This window comes from Myotis lucifugus, unplaced genomic scaffold (genome assembly GCF_000147115.1).
Source record: "Myotis lucifugus unplaced genomic scaffold, Myoluc2.0 scaffold_295, whole genome shotgun sequence".
Lineage (NCBI taxonomy): Eukaryota > Metazoa > Chordata > Mammalia > Chiroptera > Vespertilionidae > Myotis > Myotis lucifugus.
This window is the reverse complement of record NW_005871343.1, coordinates 1135693-1156129: the sequence shown is the minus strand read 5'-3', so window position 1 is coordinate 1156129 and position 20437 is coordinate 1135693. Positions and strand designations below refer to the sequence as shown.

General features: G+C 40.2%; 1 protein-coding gene across 3 annotated transcripts in view; it reads right to left on the bottom strand.

Moving 5' to 3' along the window:
• Positions 1–6745: 6745 nt before the first annotated feature.
• Positions 6746–20437, bottom strand: part of CUNH9orf64 (chromosome unknown C9orf64 homolog) — a 17145-nt gene continuing 3453 nt past the window's right edge. Inside the window, exons 2-6 of one of the 3 annotated variants that reach the window (XM_023763641.1) lie at positions 18662–18780; positions 15663–15853; positions 13584–13843; positions 10855–11050; positions 6746–7567 (exon numbers count right to left, since the gene is read on the bottom strand). In XM_023763641.1, coding sequence (XP_023619409.1) covers positions 7335–7567; positions 10855–11050; positions 13584–13757 — 603 coding nt within the window. In that variant the 5' untranslated portion in view covers positions 13758–13843; positions 15663–15853; positions 18662–18780 and the 3' untranslated portion in view covers positions 6746–7334. The other 2 variants (XR_002831981.1, XM_006100010.3) reach the window with 2 other exon arrangements.

Sequence of the window (20437 nt, the reverse complement as noted above, 5' to 3'; positions counted from 1 at the left end):
AATTGTGCCGGACTTGGAGTTTCCCTGGCACGTGACTGACTGAATCAAGGCTAGTTGGTGCTAGTACCATGCCTTGAAATCATTTGAGATGTATGGGGCTTGATTGAGCGCAATATGCTGCCGTCTTTTTGAGATCTTACGTAATGTTGAAACGGGATCTAAGGGCAACCGGCGAAGCCCGACGCCGACGCGCCCCCTCCCGGCCGGGCGTCACGCTGCGCCTTGGGCCCCGCCCCCTCCCCGTCAAGCCCCGCCCCGCCCCGCCCCATCCCACCAAAAGTTGTATGACATGACAGCAAGTTGATAGGACAAAAGCCTCAATGAACAACAGTAACAATTTAGATTTGAGAATTCCTAGGAAGGCTAACCAAAACATTTGTGGCGGAGGATTGTTTGCAGGAACTTAAAGATATGCCAGTCCCAGAGTCTAGATGAATAAAACCAAAGCTTGACCATGTGGACCTAAACGGCGTCTAGGATTAGAAGAAAGCCAAAGTCTGGCTTGCATCAATGTTTTACTCCACTGATAAATCAAACAATGCAAATGAAATGATAAACCATTTTCACCTGTTAAGTTGTCAACAACTTATTGTAATGTAATATCAGCAAGTGAGACAGACACTTTTATACATAATCCAACCTATTGTCATCTCTCCTAAAAAAATAGAGATATTGATAATCATGTACAAATATGTCCATTATGGTATTATTTATAATAGCAAAAACTTGGAAGTTACAGATCTGTTCAATGAAAGGGATTGATAAATTAACGATAGTACATTTATAAGAGAGAATATTATGTCCTCATTGAAATTCATGTTTACAAAAATTTGGTACAAGAAAATACAAATTAAGGATGCAAATAGTGTATAGTTTTCTCACCTGAAGAACTGGGATAAAAATCATCTCTACTTCATAGGGTTGTTTTGAAGTTTAAAAGGAGAAAATAATTGTAAAGCACACAGAACAGTAACTATTTAAAAGTTATTAGGTGGCTAGAGTTATGATAATTTCCTCAAATACACATGTAAAAAACATAAGACAGGGCCCTGGCCAGATAACTCAGTTGGTTAGAGTGTCGTCCCAATACATCAAGTTTGAAGGTTTAATCTCCAGTCAGAGCACCTACAAGAATCAACTAATGCATAAATAAGTGAAACAACAAATCAGTGTTTCTCTCTCTCCCCCTCTCTCTAAAAACCAATCAATAAAAAAAACAACCACAAGATAGTAAAAGTATTCAACAAAATTATAACACTCATCAACACTAAATTAAAGTTCATTTTTAAAATTTTTTATTTGGGTGACATCCTATATAACAAAAGCCCAGTGACCCTTATGGCGGGACGACCAGAACAACCAGTCGCTATGGCACACACTGACCACCAGGGGACAGACACTTAACGCAGGAGCTGCCCCCAGGTGGTCAGTGCACTCCCACAGTGGGAGCACCGCTCTGCCAAAAGCCAGGCTGGCGAGTACAGCGGCGGTGGCAGGAGCCTCTCCCACCTCTGGGGCAGCACTAAGGAGCTGCGAGCCAAGTGGTAAGGAGCGAGGAGCAGGAGGGGGGTAAGGAGCAGGCAGGTGGTAAGGAGCGAGCAGGCAGGCAGTTAGGAGTGAGGGGTCCCGGACTGTGAGAGGGATGTCCGACTGCTGGTTTAGGCCTGATCTAAATGGCAGTCGGACATCCCCCGAGGGGTCCTGGATTGCGAGAGGGCACAGGCTGGGTTGAGGGACCCCCGCCCTGCATGAATTTCGTGAGTCGGGACTCTAGTTGGTTAATAAAATTATATAGGTTTCAATTAAAGGTCATTTTACAAATTGAATCAACTAAGGTATTGGTTCCAAGGAACAGAACCAATTCTGAATTATTTAAGAAAAAAAGACTTGTTTGAAAAGTTTATAATTAGCCCTAGCCGGTTTGGCTCAGTGGATAGAGAGCCAGGCTGCGGACTGAAGGGTCCCGGGTTCGATTCCAGTCAAGGGCATGTACCATGGTTGCAGGCTCTTTCTTGGCCCGGGCCCTGGTTGGGGCTCATGCAGGAGGCAACCAGTTGATGTGTTTCTCTCACATCAGTGTTTCTCTCTGTCTTTCCCTCTCTCTTCCACTCTCCCTAAAAATCAATGGAAAAATATCCTTGGGGGAGGATTTAAAAATATATATATATATAATTAGTTCATGTAACTTGAAATGAAATGTGAAAAGTTATGTTTTAGAATCTATGAAATAGAACATACTCCTATATATTCATTAGTTTATTTAAAGGAGACCCCTATTCTGTTGCATCAATATATTCCTGTACCAATAACATGCTGCTTTAATTACTATAACTTTCTTGTATATTTTGCTATCTAATAGGGTCAAGCCCTTCCATGTTGTTCTAAGTTTTCTTAGCTATTCTTGACATTTGTTTTCCTAAAGAACTTTTGAATCAGTTTGACAATTTTCAGAAGAAAGTTCCATTGAGAGTTTTAAAATTGGGATTGCATTTAATTTTTTTAAATTTATAAGTACATTGTTTTTATAAACATAAAGGACAACTTTAAAAAATAAGAACTTCAATGGCTCTTTATGATAAAGTCCAATCTTCTGACATGGCATACAAGGCCTTCCAGATTCTATTTTTGCCTAGCTTTCTAGACTTATCCCTGCTATTTCTTATCTCACATTTTATTCTTCAGTATCAGCAGAGACCATATATTATTTTTTAATAGTCTGGCAGTTCCTTTTTTAAATATGTTTTTATTGATTTTAGAGAGAGAGAGGGAGAGGAAGAGATAGAAACATCAATGCATCAACATCAATGGGCTGCCTCCTGTGTGCCCCCTGTTGGGGATCAACCCTGAAACCTGGGCATGTGCCCTGATCTGGAATAGAACCAGTGACCTCTTGGTGCATGGGTTGATATTCAACCACTGAGCCACACCAGCTGGACTATTATTTATTTTTATGACCCCATTGTTGAACAATCAGTATTTAATATATAGTAAATATTAAGCTCATTGCATAGATTCAATAAATGTTTATGAAACATTTAAAGTAGTTTTTTTTATATATATATTTTATTGATTTTTTACAGAGAGGAAGGGAGAGAGATAGAGAGTTAGAAACATCAATGAGAGAGAAACATCGATCAGCCGCCTCCTGCACATCTCCTACTGGGGATATGCCCGCAACCCAGGTACATGCGCTTGACCAGAATCGAACCCGGGACCCTTCAGTCCGCAGGCCGACACTCTATCCACTGAGCCAAACCGGTTTCGGCATTTATGAAACATTTAAAAACAGGAAACAAAAATAAATAAATAAAAACAGAAAACCCCCCTAGCTGGATAGAGCATCAGCCTGCAGACTGCAGGGTCCTGGGTTCGAATCTAGTCAAGCGCATGTATCTCAGTTGCAGGCTCAATCCCCAGCCCTGGTTGGGATGTGTGCGGAAGGCAGTCAACTGATTTATCTCTCTCACATTGATGTTTCTCCCTGTCTCTCCCCCTCCCTTCCACTCTAAAAATCAATGGAAAAATATCTTCAAATGAGGATTAACAAAAATAGATAGATTAGATAGATAGATAGAAAGAATATCCTGGGATGAGGATTAATAAAACAAAAACTGAAAACAATTAATTTGCTCAAGGCAATGTGGCTGGCAAGTGGCACAGGCAACCTGAGGTCTGGGTCAAATGACAAAAGTAAACAGTACCTCCCCAAAGACTGTGCTGAGCTCTATAACTTTCTACACAATGCCTACCTCTTTCTTCCCTTTCCTTCCCTTCCCTTCCTCTCAGTTTATTTGCTCAAATTGAGATCCAAACATGGTCCATATGTAACATTTGTTGGATACGCCCCTTAATTCTTCTTTTAAGCAATAATAGTTACCCTCCACCTTTATGAAAATTGTGGTAAAATACACATTACATAAAATTTACCATCTTAACCATTCTTTAAAATTCTTTATTATTTAAAGTATTACATATGTCTCCTTTTTCCCCCCATTGACCTCTCCCCAGCCCCTCCCACCCCCACCCCCATTTTAACCATTTTTAATCATGCAGTTCAGTACTGTTAAGTGCATTCTCATTGTTATGCAACCAATCTCCAGAACTCTTTATCTTGAAAACCTGAAACTCTATACCCTTAAGTTAAACAATTCCCCATTCACCCCTTTCCCCAGTCCCTGACAACCACCATTGTACTTTTGTCTCTAGGGATTTGATTACTCTAGGTACTTCATATAGGGAATGGTACAGAATTTGTCCTTTTGTGACTGGCTTATTTCACTTAGCACAATGTCCTAAAGGTTCATCCATGTGGTGACTACCGCTTTCTGTTGTCTTTTAACTTGTTTCTCTATTCCCTACATTTTCTGTAAATTAGTTGTTAGGTCTAGACTCTTGATTAGATTCGGATTCAATTTCTCTGCCAAGAATAATTCATAAATGGGGTTGTGTACTTCCTATTGCAACACACCAGCAGGCACAAAATGTCTGCATATCCCACTTTTGGTGATGTTAAGATTATTGGTGAGTTCAGGTGCATTCAGCCTAATCCATCCATTAAAAAAGTTCCCCATCAACATTTTACTTAATAGTTTTAACAGCCATTGGTCAATAAATCCGGTCATTTTCCAGATCTATTAATTCATTAGGAATTCCAAAATGGTTATTTTCTAATTCCAATATTCCTTTTTGCATTTATTAGCTGAAATTATTCTATAGAAAAGAGCTTTCCCTCCATCAGATTATCCTGAAATGCAGTTAGTATAGAAATAGCAGGATATATACTTGATTTTCCCCCCTTTTAGTTATTGATTTTGAGAATAATGAATTGATCAACCAATAGAGTTTCTTTTTTTGGAGTTGAACTCATAGATTTTTGCTTTCCAAATACTACTATTTTCATTCCTCAAGGTAAGTATATCTAGATTTCTTATTAAATACCATTTGACCTATTGTTTCTTTTCATTTTAATTCGGGCATCATCAAAGTTATTGAGCCTTAATAATTGAATTCCATTCCTGCAACCAACCCTGAGAATGTCAAAGTAGGAATGGTAAAAGAAGGGAGAGAGTTACTAGGTTTTTCCCCCACAGAAAATTGATTAGTTCTTTCCTTAAATTGAATTAGTTCTTTCATTGAACCAACTCAGACTGTAGCCTTACGCTTTTCCTAGCTCTTCTTCAGCAGTTCCCACCTTGAAATGATCCCCACCTGCCAAAATATTCTGAACATACAAAGGTATAGAAGACAAGGTTGTTTGGGCTGCTGGCCATCCCTTCTTTTCTATAAGCAAATCTCCTCTATTTCTTCAAGAACTGCCCCTGCTCCACTTCATAGGCCAGCCAAGTATGTGGCCTTTGTCCCAGGCCATAGCAAAGGCCAGAGTGGCAGGTGCAGAGGTGCATGGGGCACCTGAGACTCAAGCCAGGCTCATCAGCAAAATCTGATTCTTGCTTAAGCTATTGGCAAAAAAATTGCATTCTGTTGCCTGGACTCATTACCTATTATCTCTTCAAACAGAGCAAAAGAAATATAAGGTATGGTGTCTGGGCATGGCTAAGGCCAGCTCTTTCCCTGGATTTACACTTTTTTTTTATCATTACATTTCCTTTTTCAATAAGCTAATTTCATTCCAGTTTTTTTTTCCCACTAAAAACTAAAATATCCTCCCGCAGGCACCCTGTTCCTACAACCAGAGTCTATAAAGAGAACTAACTATGTGCAAAAACAAAAACAAAAATATCCTAACCCAAAAAAATAAAAACAGAAAGGAAACAGAAAAGAAGGAATGTAGTGCATGAGAAGAGAAACTTAGATGAATGCCACAATAATATATTTCTTCAAATTTCCAATTGCTTTAGTCAGTAAATTTTACATCTGAAAGGAATCTTGCAAGTGATTTAGTTGCACCATACATTTATTATTTTTTGTGTGTGTGTTTTTAAAATGTATTTTTTCATTGATTGCAGAGAGGGAGAGATAGAAATACCAATGATGAGAGAGAATCATTGACTGGCTGTCTCCTGCATGCCCCCTACTGGGAGGGGGGGGGGGAGGCAAATAGAGCCTGCAACCCAAGCATGTGCCCTTGACCAGAATTGAACCTGGGACCCTTTAGTCTGCAGGCCAGCGCTCTATCCACTGAGCCAAACCAGCTAGGGCCATTTATTTTGTATTAGGGTTCTCCAGAGAAACAGAACCAATGGAATATGGAGAGAGATAATGATAGACATAGGTCTATCTATAGACCTATATAATATCTATCTATCCATCTATCTATCTATCTATCTATCTATCCATTTAAAGAGAGTCAGAGAAACTTATTTTAAGGAATTAACTCACATGATTATGGGAGCTGGCAAGTCCAAAATCTGAAGGGCAGGCCAGCAAACTGGAAATTCAGATAAGAGTAGATGTTACAGTCTTCAGTCTAAATTCTGCAGGTCAGGCCAGCAAGTGGGAAACTCAAGCATGATTTCCATATTTGTAGTTATTATGACAAGTTTCCAGCAGATGGCAGGAAAGGGCTTGGGGAAAGAATACCTTTTTGAGTCACACAGTCACAGGGAGCTGGGAGGGTAGGTAATAACAAAAATCAAGATTAGAAAGAAGGTGGGGGTGAAAGTGGGGAATAAGTGAGTGGCAGATAATGAGAGTTCTGAAATATAAAGTAAATAATCAAATTCATTGTAAACCTTTTAAAATTATATCTGGTCAATTCTATTTGAATGAAAGAATACATTTCAGGTTTAAGAAAAGTTTTTAAAATCTTTATTCAATTTCAATGTAGTTACATACTCTGAAAGAAAAATAAAACTGGACAGACTGATATCTTGAATTGAAATCATTATGTAAAAAATCCCACTGTCATTACCAATAAAAAGTTTAAAACAAGCTGTCAAATTTTGTAAGAGTAGCAGCAATTATATAGCAAAGACCTTACCCACCCCTGTCTCATATCTCATGATTAAGGTATACAGAAAATTATACATTGTGAAAAGATACCAATTAAATAGATGAAATACTGTCACTGAAGATTAATTATAAGACATGATTAATTTTAAGAAATCTGAGATTTAAAGCATTAAAGTTCCTTCACTATTTCTGTCATGTGTCCACAAAAAGGAAAAATAGTGTCAAACTAAATAAGCAGAAAAAGGATAAGTTTGGGAATACAGAGTGATATGTCAGGAGAAAATTTTTAAGTGAGGCTGGGTAATCAGTGTTCTTGTTGCTGTAACCCTTCCACTTTCTCTTAATATCAAAGTGAAATTGTATAAACAATTATGTGATATAAAAATGCAAGCAGTTTTCTTTGGGTCAATTTACACTTTGGGTCAATAATATATGCAACGTGTTCGATGAAATGGAATTCCTTTCATATCATCCCTGTGATCACGGGCATAGTCCCATAAGTAATAATCCAGAAGAATGGAATTGATCTCTTCACTTGTTTTTTCACCCTTTTTTTCAATAAGCTCCAGAAGACAATCCCGGATCAGCTCCACACACCAAAGTGAGCACCCTCTGATTTCTACTTCTTGCCTACTCCCATACGAGAGCATTTCTCCTGCAAGGGGAAAAACAGAGCAAGAAGCACCAACAGTCAATGATATGAAATCTACTCAGAACAGTACTATAGAACAAAACACAGTTTTAAAACTGTAAACCTCTGACTTTATTTATTTTTGGTAATTTAAACTATTTCTAAACTCAGGCATTAATTCAAAATTGCAAGTTAAGTTCCACAAGGATGATGTCTGGCTTGTTTGTCTCAATATTCCTAGGACCTAGCATGGCAACTTGCACATACTAGCCCCCAATAAATATTTACTAAAAGAAATATTATAAGAGTCAGAGGTTTGATTTTCATATGAAATCTCCTGTCAAGTGTTGATAACTAATAAAAATTGCTTAAAACACTCTTCAGGCTGAACACATCTGTAGGCCTCTTACACAGATTTTCACAGTACCCGATAAGCACAATGATCCAATGAGACTTAAGAAAAATGCCCCAGCCCCACTAGGTTCCACTCTGTCACCTGGGATCTTAAGTAATGTTACTTACGTCCCATCTACCCATCTCTCCCAAGGGCTTAGGCACTGGTCACTGGGGAAGAACCAGTGGAAGAACAGACACTAGCTGTGCCCCTCCATTTCCTTATTTTGCTCCAGGTGCCAGCATACAAATCCATCCCTTCCTTTTCATTCTCTTGTTTATCAATTCTCCCAAACTTGACTATCAACTTGCCAGAATTCTCAAATCAACCACAACAGTGATCTTGGAGGCAGATACACCACCCAAGTAGAGTCATTTGATGAGTCCACTACCACAGCTGACAGCTTGACTGCCACCTTGACCCACAGGCATCCAGTTAAGCAGCACCCAGACTCCTGACCCACAGAAACCGTGAGATGATAAGTGTCTTGTTTTAAGTCACTAAATTTTAGCATATTTTGTTACCCCCCAATAAGTAACTGTAGGTTGTACTGTGTTCTCCAAAAAGATATCAGTCAAGTCAAACTCCTGGTACCTGTGAATGTGGTCTTATCTATAAATAGGCTCTTTGCAGATGTAATCATATTAAGATGAGGTTACACAGGATTAGGGTGGGTCTCATATGCCATGACTGGTGTCCTTGTAAGAAAAGGAGCAGATACAAAGAGAGGAGACACCCAGGGAAGGCCATACTTGAAGTGATGTAGCTACAAGCCAAAAAGTGCAAAGACTTATTGGGAGCCACCAAAAGCTGGAAAGAGGTAAGGAAGGATTCTTCCTGAGTGCCTCCAGAGGGATTCAGACTTAACTTCCACAGCTGTGAGAGAATAAATTTCTGTGGTTTTAAGCCATCCAGTTTGTGGTAATTTTGCATGTCAGCCTTATGAGACTAATACAGGGGGATAGGACATGGATTTTTGAAAGAGAAAAAAGTGAAACCATTTGAGAGGAATGACAAACATATAGAGTCAGGGAAGGCAATGTGGCCAACATATTAGGCCTAAAACTCAACCCTAGAATCACAGTGAAGAATCTAAATCTAGCCAAATTGCACTGTCAGTCTTTATAATAGGCTAAAAATATATATATGCCTTTGGTGAAGAGATGGGTTAAAGATAAAATAAACAAAAATTTGGGTAGGCTTTCCAAGGACTGTCCTGGAGATATCCCGAAAAGAGGAGAGTAAAAGAAATATAAGTGCAGCACATCCTCAAGTTTGGAGGCAGAATCATTAGAGGTCAGTTAAGGAAATTTCTACCTCATCTAGTCAAGCCACCTGGTTTTAGATTTCACTTAAGATTTTTTTTTTCAGTACATATACCTTTACATTTATAGTTTCTGTTTCTCCTCTAGTTTGCTAATAAAGTACTTTTCAGGAAAAAAAATCCAACTTTGTTTAAACAAACTAGGGGCAAAGATATTTGTTCACCCTATACCAAACTGGTAAGGATAGCAGTCTTCTTTTAGGAGCTGGACAAAATGAAGGCAGTAACAGCTGCAGATGCACATCTGGAAAAGAGCATCTGGAGACGATGAGGATGGCAGGAGAAGTTCAGACAACTCTGTCCAACTATGTTGGATGGATCCCTTCTAACCAGGGTTTTTTTCACAGTAGCAGAGACAATGGATAGAAGGAGATGGACAAATCATGAAGAGTCAGGAAAAGCTATGTGGAAGAGGTAGCACTGGAGCTAAGCCTTTGTGGATGTGTAGGATTTTAACTGAAAAAAGAAAATTTGAATTTGGGTGAGGAAAACCAGGCAAGAAAATGTTTAGAGATAGGAATGAGCAGCATATACATTGGCCAAAAAAAAGATCAGCTGACTATGTCTGTATGCAAAGGAAGCCCTGACTGCTAACAGTTGTCCCTTTTAAAGGTATCCAATAATGACCCGGGACATGAGCATTATGACATAAAATGGCTTGTTATTTTTCAAATGAGGAAACAGAGAGACAAAGTGGATTGCCCAAGGCAGCATTAAAGCCTGGAAGAAGCAACCACAGGAATAATGGTGCCTTTATATTCTGTATTATTCTTGATTGATTAAAATCTATTTCACAAGAGAAAATTATGCAACATAAAAATGACTTTCTTTTAAAAATAAAGAAAAAAGTAGCTGAAAATACAGCACCCAAAAGAGAAATTAACATTAAAATTTTACAATATAATTATTTTCCTTACACAAAGAAATGTTTAAGAAACAAAAAGCTAATTTTCTCACAAACACAATTATTTGTACTCTTATATTATAATAAGGCTTCCACTCTTGAGAATAATCAAATCCAATAATGGTAAATAAACAAACCTAGAAAAGTGAGTGACTGGAGCATTTGAAATCTTGCTTCCTGGCATGTCACCAGTTTGGCTCAAGTAAACAAATAAACTCATACAAATAAAAATTAAAAAAGAAAGAAAACTGAGTGACTTGTGCAAGATAACCCAGTGGCAGACCTTGAAGCCTCCAAACTAAAAATCCACTTCATATTACCTCTCATCCCCTATTTTATTTCACACTGTAGTGTGCTCTTTGGCTTAATACTCTTCAAATACTACACTTGATGAACTGTCTTAGTGTTGCACACCTTCATGTAATAGAAATTTAGATTTCACTCTATTATGATGCTCTAAAATGATAATATCTTAAATAGCGCAATTTCCCACAATATCCGTATTCCATAGTATAACAACAAAAAGCAATTTTCTCCATATTTTAATTGCCCTTGCATTTTTTCTTTACGTATGTTTTTAACAATAAGCATTTCTTTTTTCTAAGGAAAGGAGACCTTTTGTGAAAGAAACTAGAGACTCAACAATAATTCACAGTATAACAAAGAATGTCTTAATTAAGCTGACAAACCTTTGAGAAGCTTCTCCAGTAGTTCTTCAGAGTATTTCAGGGCTCCCAGGTGAACAAGAACCTGAGGTAATCTATAGTCAGCAAACATGGTAATACTGGAGATGTCCTTAAAGCAGCCGTCTCCTTCTCCCTCTAACACACTCCACGTATCTGCCACAAGGATTTGGGCCCGTTTGTAAAAAGAAATTCTTTTCCCCTGATGAGTGAAGAGAATATAAATGTTACCTGGGTATCTCAAAGCTTTATGAAATGCTATAAAAAAAAAGACATGTTGAAAATATTTTTCAAGTGAAGAATAATCTTACTCTGTTGGTAATAGGCCTTTTACAAAAAAAAGGGGGGGTGTAATAAATATTAAATTACCTCTATCACTCCAAATTTACTTCCTATATTTTTCAAGGCACATAAAATACAACTCATGTAATCATGATACTATTTAGTGTTCTTTTTCAATAGTATTACTTCATGTACATATTTCTGTGTCACTATAATCGACCTACTTATTATTTTTAATAGCTAGATAGTATTTCTTTAGAGAGTTTATATATGTTTTTCTAATTGCAACATAATCCACATTAATTGTATAAATATAGAAAGGTATAAAGAAGAAAATAATCATCCCTAAACTCACCTCGGAAGAGAATCACAACATTCATTTTTGCCTGTTTCCTTTCAGATACTATGATTAACTTATTCACAGATAAAGACATAATTGACCAACAGCTAGAATTTGTCTGCCACTTTTGGAAATGGTCAAAGTTAATATGTAACAAAAGTAAACTACCAATTATATTTATACATGGAAGAAAAAAATTAACTCAGCATTATAAGATAGTGGGTTATAATTTAACTCAAAATTCTCTACAAATATAGGATGAGGCAGAAGTAGGTTTATAGTTGTTTGTTTGGAAAATAATACAATAAGTAATAAGTAATAATACAAGAATAAACTCTGTGTTTCGTGTACTCACAACTATAAACCTACTTTTGCCCCCCCCCCCCTTATTTTCAAATGGACCCAGGAACTGGATCCATTTCTTGAAAAACAAGGCTGAAATGATGTACTTTGAAGACAAATCTCAAAGTAACCTCTGCATTAGCAAAATGGTCAGTTAAAACAGAATGAAGTTCAACAGTAAGCTAACCTATGGACTCTTTTCTAAGAACTGTCTCTGCCCATCCACACACCCTGAAAGCCACATCCAAACGGTCACAATCCCTGCCAGTGCAATCAGTCCTTGCACGTAAGTTTTAGAACTGGAACTGAGAAAGTCTCTCTCTCTCTCTCTCTCTCTCTTATCTCTCTCCTCTCCATCCTCCCCCTCCCGTGCTGAAGCAATAAGATGCAAAGTTCATGGACCCCCATGGAAAAAGCTGGTCAACAGTAAGAGAAAAATGGAGTCAACAGAAGCTAAAAGGAGAAACTGAATCCTGATGGCACTAAGCCCTTGATTGATCCTGGATGTGCCTATCCGAAATACCTTCCAAAAATTCTTCTTTTTGATACATTTTTTCACGTTTTGTTTCTGTCATTTGCAAATAAAAGAATTTTTACATACACAATCAGGCCTCCTCTCACTTTATAGTTAACTATTATCTAAATAACCTAAGATAAACTAGTTAAACTTTCTTTTTCAACTGGTTCCTGCTGCAAAGGGGACAATATGCCCCTTTTCCTTAGGCTCTAAAGCAGGGGTCCTCAAACTTTTTAAACAGGGGGCCAGTTCACTGTCCCTCAGACGGTTGGAGGGCCAGACTATAGTTTAAAAAAAACTATGAACAAATTCCTGTGCACACTGCACATATCTTATTTTGAAGTAAAAAAACAAAACGGGAACAAATACAATATTTGTATTTGCATGTGGTCCGAGGGCCATAGTTTGAGGACCCCTGCTCTAAAGAGCAATTTAAGCAATATTATTGGTAATTTTAGTTGCTGAAATGTGACTACAAAAGGGTAGCTTGAACATTTGACTTAAGTATTCATTAACTTAGGCAATAAATCAACAGATTTATATTATGTGAACCTGCTGAAGTTGCTTTCAATTCTTGTCACAGTTAAAATATACACTGATAAGATTCTAAATTTTTACATACCTGGAACGGTATACAAAATGCTCACCATTTTAAAAGTAAATCTCTTTAAACTATTTTGTACCATAAAGCAATAATACTGTCAAAGTATTCTGTCCATGTAAAGGAAAAGACATTATATATATACATATATATCAGAACTCTGCAAAAAATACTTTTTAATAGAGAATTATTTAAAAATTATTAAATAAAACAATTATTTAAATATATTTAAATAAGTAGAGAATTTAATAAAATAACTATTTAAATATACTTAAATAGAGAAATTTAGTATACATTCTGATTTTCCTCTAATGAAAGTAGATTTTTGAAGTATTAAAAGGACCTCTTTATCCCTAAGTGACAACATCATGTTCAAGGTTCAGTGTTGTATTTAGGTTTGAAACATTTTAAAAGGACAACCAAAAAATAAAAAGGACAACAAAAAAAGGACAGAAGAATTATGGGAATATACTGATTAGAAATCACTAGAGAAGTAATGTCTTTGAAACACTACTTAACTTGTTATATTCCTTGTCCACAAGAACAAACTTCAAAATTTAAGTTTTTATTCTCAAAAGGAGTTCCAGAAACTAACAGACTTGACAATGAAAAGATAATCAAGAATTCTAAAATCCCCAACGAAAGGAACTCACCTCAAACTCAGTCACATCTCTGTAAGAGGGAAAGTTTTCAACTACCAGATGCATTAACTTCTGTGCACTTTTTTCACTTTTTCGGACACAGTTAAGAAAGGAGCCTTCAAATTTCTCAAGCAAGATTTTCCCGGTTTCATTGAGAATCCGATGCCTCTCTTCGATCAAAGGCATGGGCACATCCGTGTCAGAACGGAGTATATGCCGAACCTGATCCAGGGACACTGTGGCATAGTACGAAGCACTAGTTATTGGTATCCCTTGGGGAGAAAAGGAAACGCATAGGAACCATGTCATATTTTTATATTTATCAGACCCCTTTCTTTTACAACATAGTTAATATGAAACTAAATGAGTGTTGCAGGAATGAACTAAAAGAGGATGAGTAATAGAAAACCAGACCAGGTGCCTCATTTTCTATGGATTCATCTGTACTGTTTCATCCACTTCTAACAACTGTAAAATTACATCAGGTGTATTTTGGCTGCGTAAAACGTGTTCTCTATCTGTCCCCTTTGTTCTTAAGATTGCATCAGACTGGCTTTTGTGCTTAGCTGCGACACTGATACCAGGATCAGCGCCCACTGAGTAAGGATGTTTAATGACGGCCTCTTAGCATACTTTTACTGTAAGCTGCGGGGCTGGCGAGAGGAACTGCAGGTTCGCCTTATTAGCACATGACTCCATCTCCCACCCCGCTCCTCGGGACCCTCCCGGGAAGCTGACGCCTCAAAGGCTGCGGGTCTGACGGCCCGAAGGGGCACCCACCTTCGTCCAGGGCTCTGTTGATGGCGGCGCACAGGGACCAGTACCCACTGTACGTCTTGCCCCGGTGGCCCACCAGACATTTGTGCTCCTCATGCTCCGACCAGAAGGAGAAGTTGAGTGTGTCTGCCACGAACACCCAATTGACCGCGGCCTCGTCGGCCGCCCTGGGGTTCAGCTCATGAAGGGCCTTCCAGCCGCCCAGGCGCAGCTCGGGGCTCCCGGCCTTGGCGAGCAGCAGCTCGGCCACCCTCCGCACGCCTCCGCCGTCGATGGACACGTCTCGGCTGTTCTCAGCAATGAACTTGGCGGACTCCCGGGGAGGCAGGGGCCCGTCCATCCCGCCCCTCCCTTTGGGACTGGGGAACGACAGCCAAACTCTCTTTCCTCTGCGAGTCTCCCTCCCCACCCGCGGCGGGACCCCTGCCCTGCCTGGGGTCCCGCCCCCTGCACACTCACACTCACACTCACACTCACACTCACACACACGCACACACACTCACACACTCACACTCACACACACGCACACACTCAGCGGGACCCCTGTCCTACCTGGGGTCCGCCCCCTGCACACTCACCCACACGCACACTCACGCACACACACAGTGGGACCACTGCCCTGCCTGGGGTCCCGCCCCCTGCACACTCGCACACACTCACGCACACGCACACGCACACGCACACGCACCGAGGACCGAGATCTCCGCAGGAACCGGTTCTCCTCTCTGCACGCTCGCTCCGCGGGGCACCTACGGAGATGCAGGGCCAAGCTCCCTGCCACGCAGCCGCACTTCCGGGAAAGCCGCCCCGCCTCCTCTCTCCGGGGCGCGCGCCCGGAGTCCGTTTCCGACTCCGCTGGTCCGGAAACACGCCCGGACGGCCCGGCGCGCGCCGGCCCGAGTCGCCCACCCTGCGCCGTGCGGCTGCGCCATTTTGTCCGAGGTCCCCCCTCCCGGCCTCCCTGCGGGTAGGTGGGTCTGAGGTTCGCTTCCAGGGCCGCAGCCGCGACGACTGCAGTGGATGGACTGCATTTCCTCCCCTTGGCTTCCGCCTCTCCTCTCCCCGAGGGCGAGGTCTGGGCTGGACGCCCCGCATCCGGAGCCTGGGGCCGCGCCGAGTGTACGGCCTTCGGTCTCGGTGCGCAGGGCCGAGCCACGCCCAGGCTGCGACCCGGGTCAAGGGTTCCCCATCCCTATCCCCATCCATGCCTCTTCTTTCTTTTCCTAAATTCCTGGCCCATTTAGAAGCCGAATAATCGGTTGGAACGTTTGGAGAAGTGAATGAAGAAGCAAGTGTATTAAATCATGAAATTACCTGGAATTGTGCTTAAATACTGAATCTCATTTAGTGTTGGTCGTGGCAAAATGATCCATAATCCGCGTTTTTCAAGAAGCTGCGAGTTGAATCCTTGGTCACTGATGCCCCAAGCCAAGGGCACTTTCTGCAAACCAAGCTTATCAATCAATGTGAACTGGTTCTGTCAAGTAATGACTTTATCAATGGGCCTACGGAGACAGAGGAAATCAGTATTACTTTACGGCCCCAAACTTTTTAAACAATACTTTTTAGGATGAAGAGAGAGGTATAAAAGTCAATTTCGTGATGATCCACATTTGCCTGCTGATGAAAAGTTAGTATAGAGGCATATTCTTTTTTCTCCTTCTGAGATAAGCCACCATGGATAATATAAAATGTTTACACCTTTGAAAATCAACTATTTTAAAAAATCAGTAATCGTCTCTAGTTACTGACAGTAAAGAACCCCGGAATTTTTGGATGATTTGGAACTTGTAAGTTTGACAACTGCCTCTAGCGAAGCAGAACCTCATCTCCCCGGTTTCTTCATTTTGGCAAGAAAAAGGAACTTTAGGGACTTCACTGATTTACTTTTCCAGAAAAAGTCACTAGTACATCAATATAGTTGTTGAATAAATGTACATCTGTGGGCTTGGAATTTTTCCTGTGTACCCAAGCAGTTCTAAGTTTTGGGAGTCAAAGAAGTTGATTAGCAAGAAAATCTAACAATGTGCAAAAAAATCTAGGAAGCTAAATAAGCCATTTTCTCTCACAGACTTATTGATTTTAAAAAATCAACAATTTGAATTCCTAATATGTTCAGGATTGAGTTAAAACTCTAGTATAAATAAGAGTAAAGCATACTTCACTCAAGAAACTTATTGTTGAGATAAAGCATAAACTGTGTGGGTGTTCTGTTTTGGCTTTTAAGCTTGTCTACAAGATGTTGGGAATACAAAAAGTGAGCTGTTTACATACTCAACATCCTTTCCCTTCTCCCCTTCTAACAGAACCCTGCTGTTATTCGGGAATCCTTCCCTCCTACCCACAGTTGGTGTAGCTCAGCCTCCTGGGTTCCAGGGGTGGTCTGGACTGTTCTAAGGATAGTAGCACCCTCTTGCCAGGGACTGGATTAGGATCATGCATGTACCCCACTGCACCTCAATGAGTTTTAAGGATAGGTTTTCAGGATACTTTCCGGAAAGCTTTTCCAGGGGAACTTCCAGAAGTGATCCACGCTCCCACTAGGCATGTTGAGCTGTGACATATGTCATGAAATTCCTACAGTGCTTATGATGGCAATCTGAATATATGAAGTCAACACACAGGGGAGGTAAAAAATATAGCAGAGAGCCCTAGCTGGTTTGGCTCAGTGGATAGAGTGTTGGCCTGTGGACTCAAGGGTCCCGGGTTCGATTCTGGTCAAGGGCACATGCCCCGGTTGCAGGCTCAGTCCCAGTGGGGGTGTGTGCAGGAGGCAGCCAATCGAAGATTCTCTCTTTTCATTGATGTTTCTCTCTTTCCCTCTCCCTTCCTCTCTTAAATCAATAAAGATATATTAAAAAAAAAAAAAGAATAGCAGAGAAATGGAACTGGGATAATGGGATCATGTCAGCTCTTAGTTCTGTCCTACTTTTGGATCTCCAGTTATGTGAGTTCATAAACTTCCATATATCTTAAAGCAGTTTTGAGTTGAATTTTCTACCTTACACAGGTAGCAAATATAGACATGGTATTTGACATGATGTAGTGAGAAAGGCAGACAATCAAATATCTGGGTAGGATTGTACTTCACACAACAGAAAACCAGACTATCATGACTAAACAAAAGGGATTGTTTTTCTCATTTAGTAAGTCTAGAGGTAGGCACTCCAGGGCTAGTGCAGTTATTTGAGAACTAGGCTCCTTGCTTTCAATAAGAAATATAAATGAGTATGGCCACTTTTTTAAAAAAGAGATATTATTTGTTTTTTAATATATCTTTATTGATTTCAGAGTGGAAGGGAGAGGACGAGGGAAATAGAAACATCAATGATGAGAGAATCATTGACTGGCTGCCTCCTGCACGAACCCTACTGGGGATCCAGCCCCCTTCACTGGAATTGAACTTGGGACCCTTTACTCCACAGGCACATGTTCTGTTCACTGAGCCAAACTGGCTAGGGCACTGCTTTTATCTCTTTATGAGAATAACAGTATAAAGAAAGCTCTCCGGTTGGCCTGAATATATGAAGTCAACACACAGGGGAGGTCTAGAACTCCTAAACACTCACCACCTGGTCAAGGTTAACCTGAATTAACCCCTGTGGAATCCAGGAGCCCCCACTACTGTCATTTTGGAAAGGATCAGCTATCTGGAGTTGCTGCTCTCACTAATCATCCTCCACTTGCCCTGCACCAGGCTGAACCCTAGGGTTTATGAGGGATCAAGCTGACACCTTCTACTCTATTGTTCCTGCCAATCTCTCTCCTTACTATCAAAATGACTTCTCGCTCTTTTGGTCTGATAAGCAGCTGTCATATGCTTTCCCATCCCTACCCTAGAGACTTTTTTGTTCTAGATGAACTGGCTCTTCCCTTCCATGAAGCTTATCCCTTAATGGTAGACTTCAGGAAGAAAAGGGGAAAGAGGGATAGGATGACCAAAAGGGGATAATATTTGATAGGATTTTGAAAGGTGTGATGGTTTGGTGACAATGCCTTTTATTTCTCTCAAAAGAAATACAGGTCTGGGAGTTACAGGTCTGAGTGTGGGGAATCAGGGAGAAATGGGGTGGGACTGTTGAGAGGACAGGAAATCCTTATGAGTTCTGGACAAAAAATGAGGTGGAGACTAGAAAGATTTCAGGTCATAGGATAAGAGAGCTGGTATTTCAATTTACCCCAACTCGGTTGCTAGTGCCAGTTGGCAAACAGGGGAACCCAACCCCACATAACATTTGCATATTGTACATTCAACACCCAGTTCAGCAAATTAGCTTCCCGTTTTAAAATGGACAAATGTATAGTATAACTACCTTGACTTTAATTTTCCAGGTAGTCCCTTCTCTCCTTTTCCTCAGGTCAGAAAAGAGCTAAAGCCTGCCTTGGGCAAATGATGTCCATCTGTGCATACAAACTCTGATGTCTTTTTCATCTGCTAAGAACAGAGGGCAGAATTTTGTATCAACACACTGGGACTTTCCCAGTTTTAACACTTTACAAAGTTGTTTGAAGCAACATAACATGATTGTGAATGTACACATGTACACACATCTTACAGACCTAAGAAGTTTCTTTTTCCTCATTATCAATTTGTTATAATTATTGGATTGTCTTTTCAAATAGACTATTTTTGCTAACCACTGCACCCTTAGGGCCTACTGTCCCTGTACACACTTCAGGAACTAAATACATTCGTATGAATTAATGAAAAGGTATGGAAATATACTTATGGTTCTTACTACATATTACATAGTTGCAGACAAAGGCCCTTTCATCCCATTATCAAAATACTTAAACCCTTTGCACCCAGACTTTGGAAGGTCTTGGAAAGGTGGAGGTGATAAAAAGACCTTTTTACAATTTAAACTGTTAACCCCAGGCATTGTTAAATGTGCAGGTTCTTTTTATTTTTATTGTTGGCTCTATTACAGATGTCCCCCATTCCTGCTCCGCTTTACCTGTCCTACACCCTGTCCCCGGAGGCCTTCACCATATTATTCTCAGTGACCACAGATTATGCATATATGCATGTTTTGTTTTGTTTTTCTTCTCATCCCATCCTTCCCACCCCCACTTCCCCTTTGAGATGTCAGTCTTTCATTTATCCATGCTTCTGGTCCTATTTTGTTCTTTATATTCCATATATAAGTGAGATCATGTGTTATTTGTCATTCTCTGACTGGCTTATTTCGCTTAGCATAACACTCTCCAGGTCCCTCCATACTTTCTTAAAGGATATGAGATCCTTCTTTTTTTTTTTCATCCTCACCCAAGGATAGTTTTTCATTGATTTCTAGAGAAAATGGATGAGGGAAAGAGAGCAACATCGATGTGACAGAAACAATTGGTTGCCTCCTGCACATGCCCTGACCAGGGCCTGGGCCGGGGAGGAGTCTGCAACTAAGGTGCATTCTCTTGACTGTAATCGAACCCAGGACCCTTTGGTCTGCAGACCAATGCCCTCTGTTCACTGAGCCAAACCTGCCAGGGCAAGGAAACCCTTCTTTACTGCTGCATAGTATTCCATGGTACAAATGTGTTTTTTTATCTATTCATCTATTGATGGACACTTGTGCTGTTTCCAGACCTTGGCTACTGTAAATACCACTGCTATGAATATTGGGGTGCATATGTTCTGATTAGTGTTTTGGGATTCTTAGGCTATATTCCTAGAAGTGGGATCAGTTCCATTTTTAACTCAAAAAGGATATCTTTTATATTGATTTTAGAGAGGAAGGGTGAAACATCAATGATGGGAGAGAATCACTGATCAGATGCCCAGTTGTGGGATTGAGCCCACAACTCAGGCATATGCCCTGACTGGGAATCAAACTGTGACCTCCTGGTCCATAGATCGATGCTCAACTGGCCGGGTCATTTTCAATTTTTTGAGGAAACTCCATACTGTTTTCCAGTGGCTGCACCAGTCTGCATTCTCATCAACAGTGTACTAGGATTCCCTTTCTCCATATCCTCTCCAGAAACTGATTTGATAGTTGCCATTTTGACAAGTGTGGGGTGATACATTGTTTTTATTTACATCTGATCATGGGTGACTTTGAGCATTTTTTCATGTCTATTGACCATCT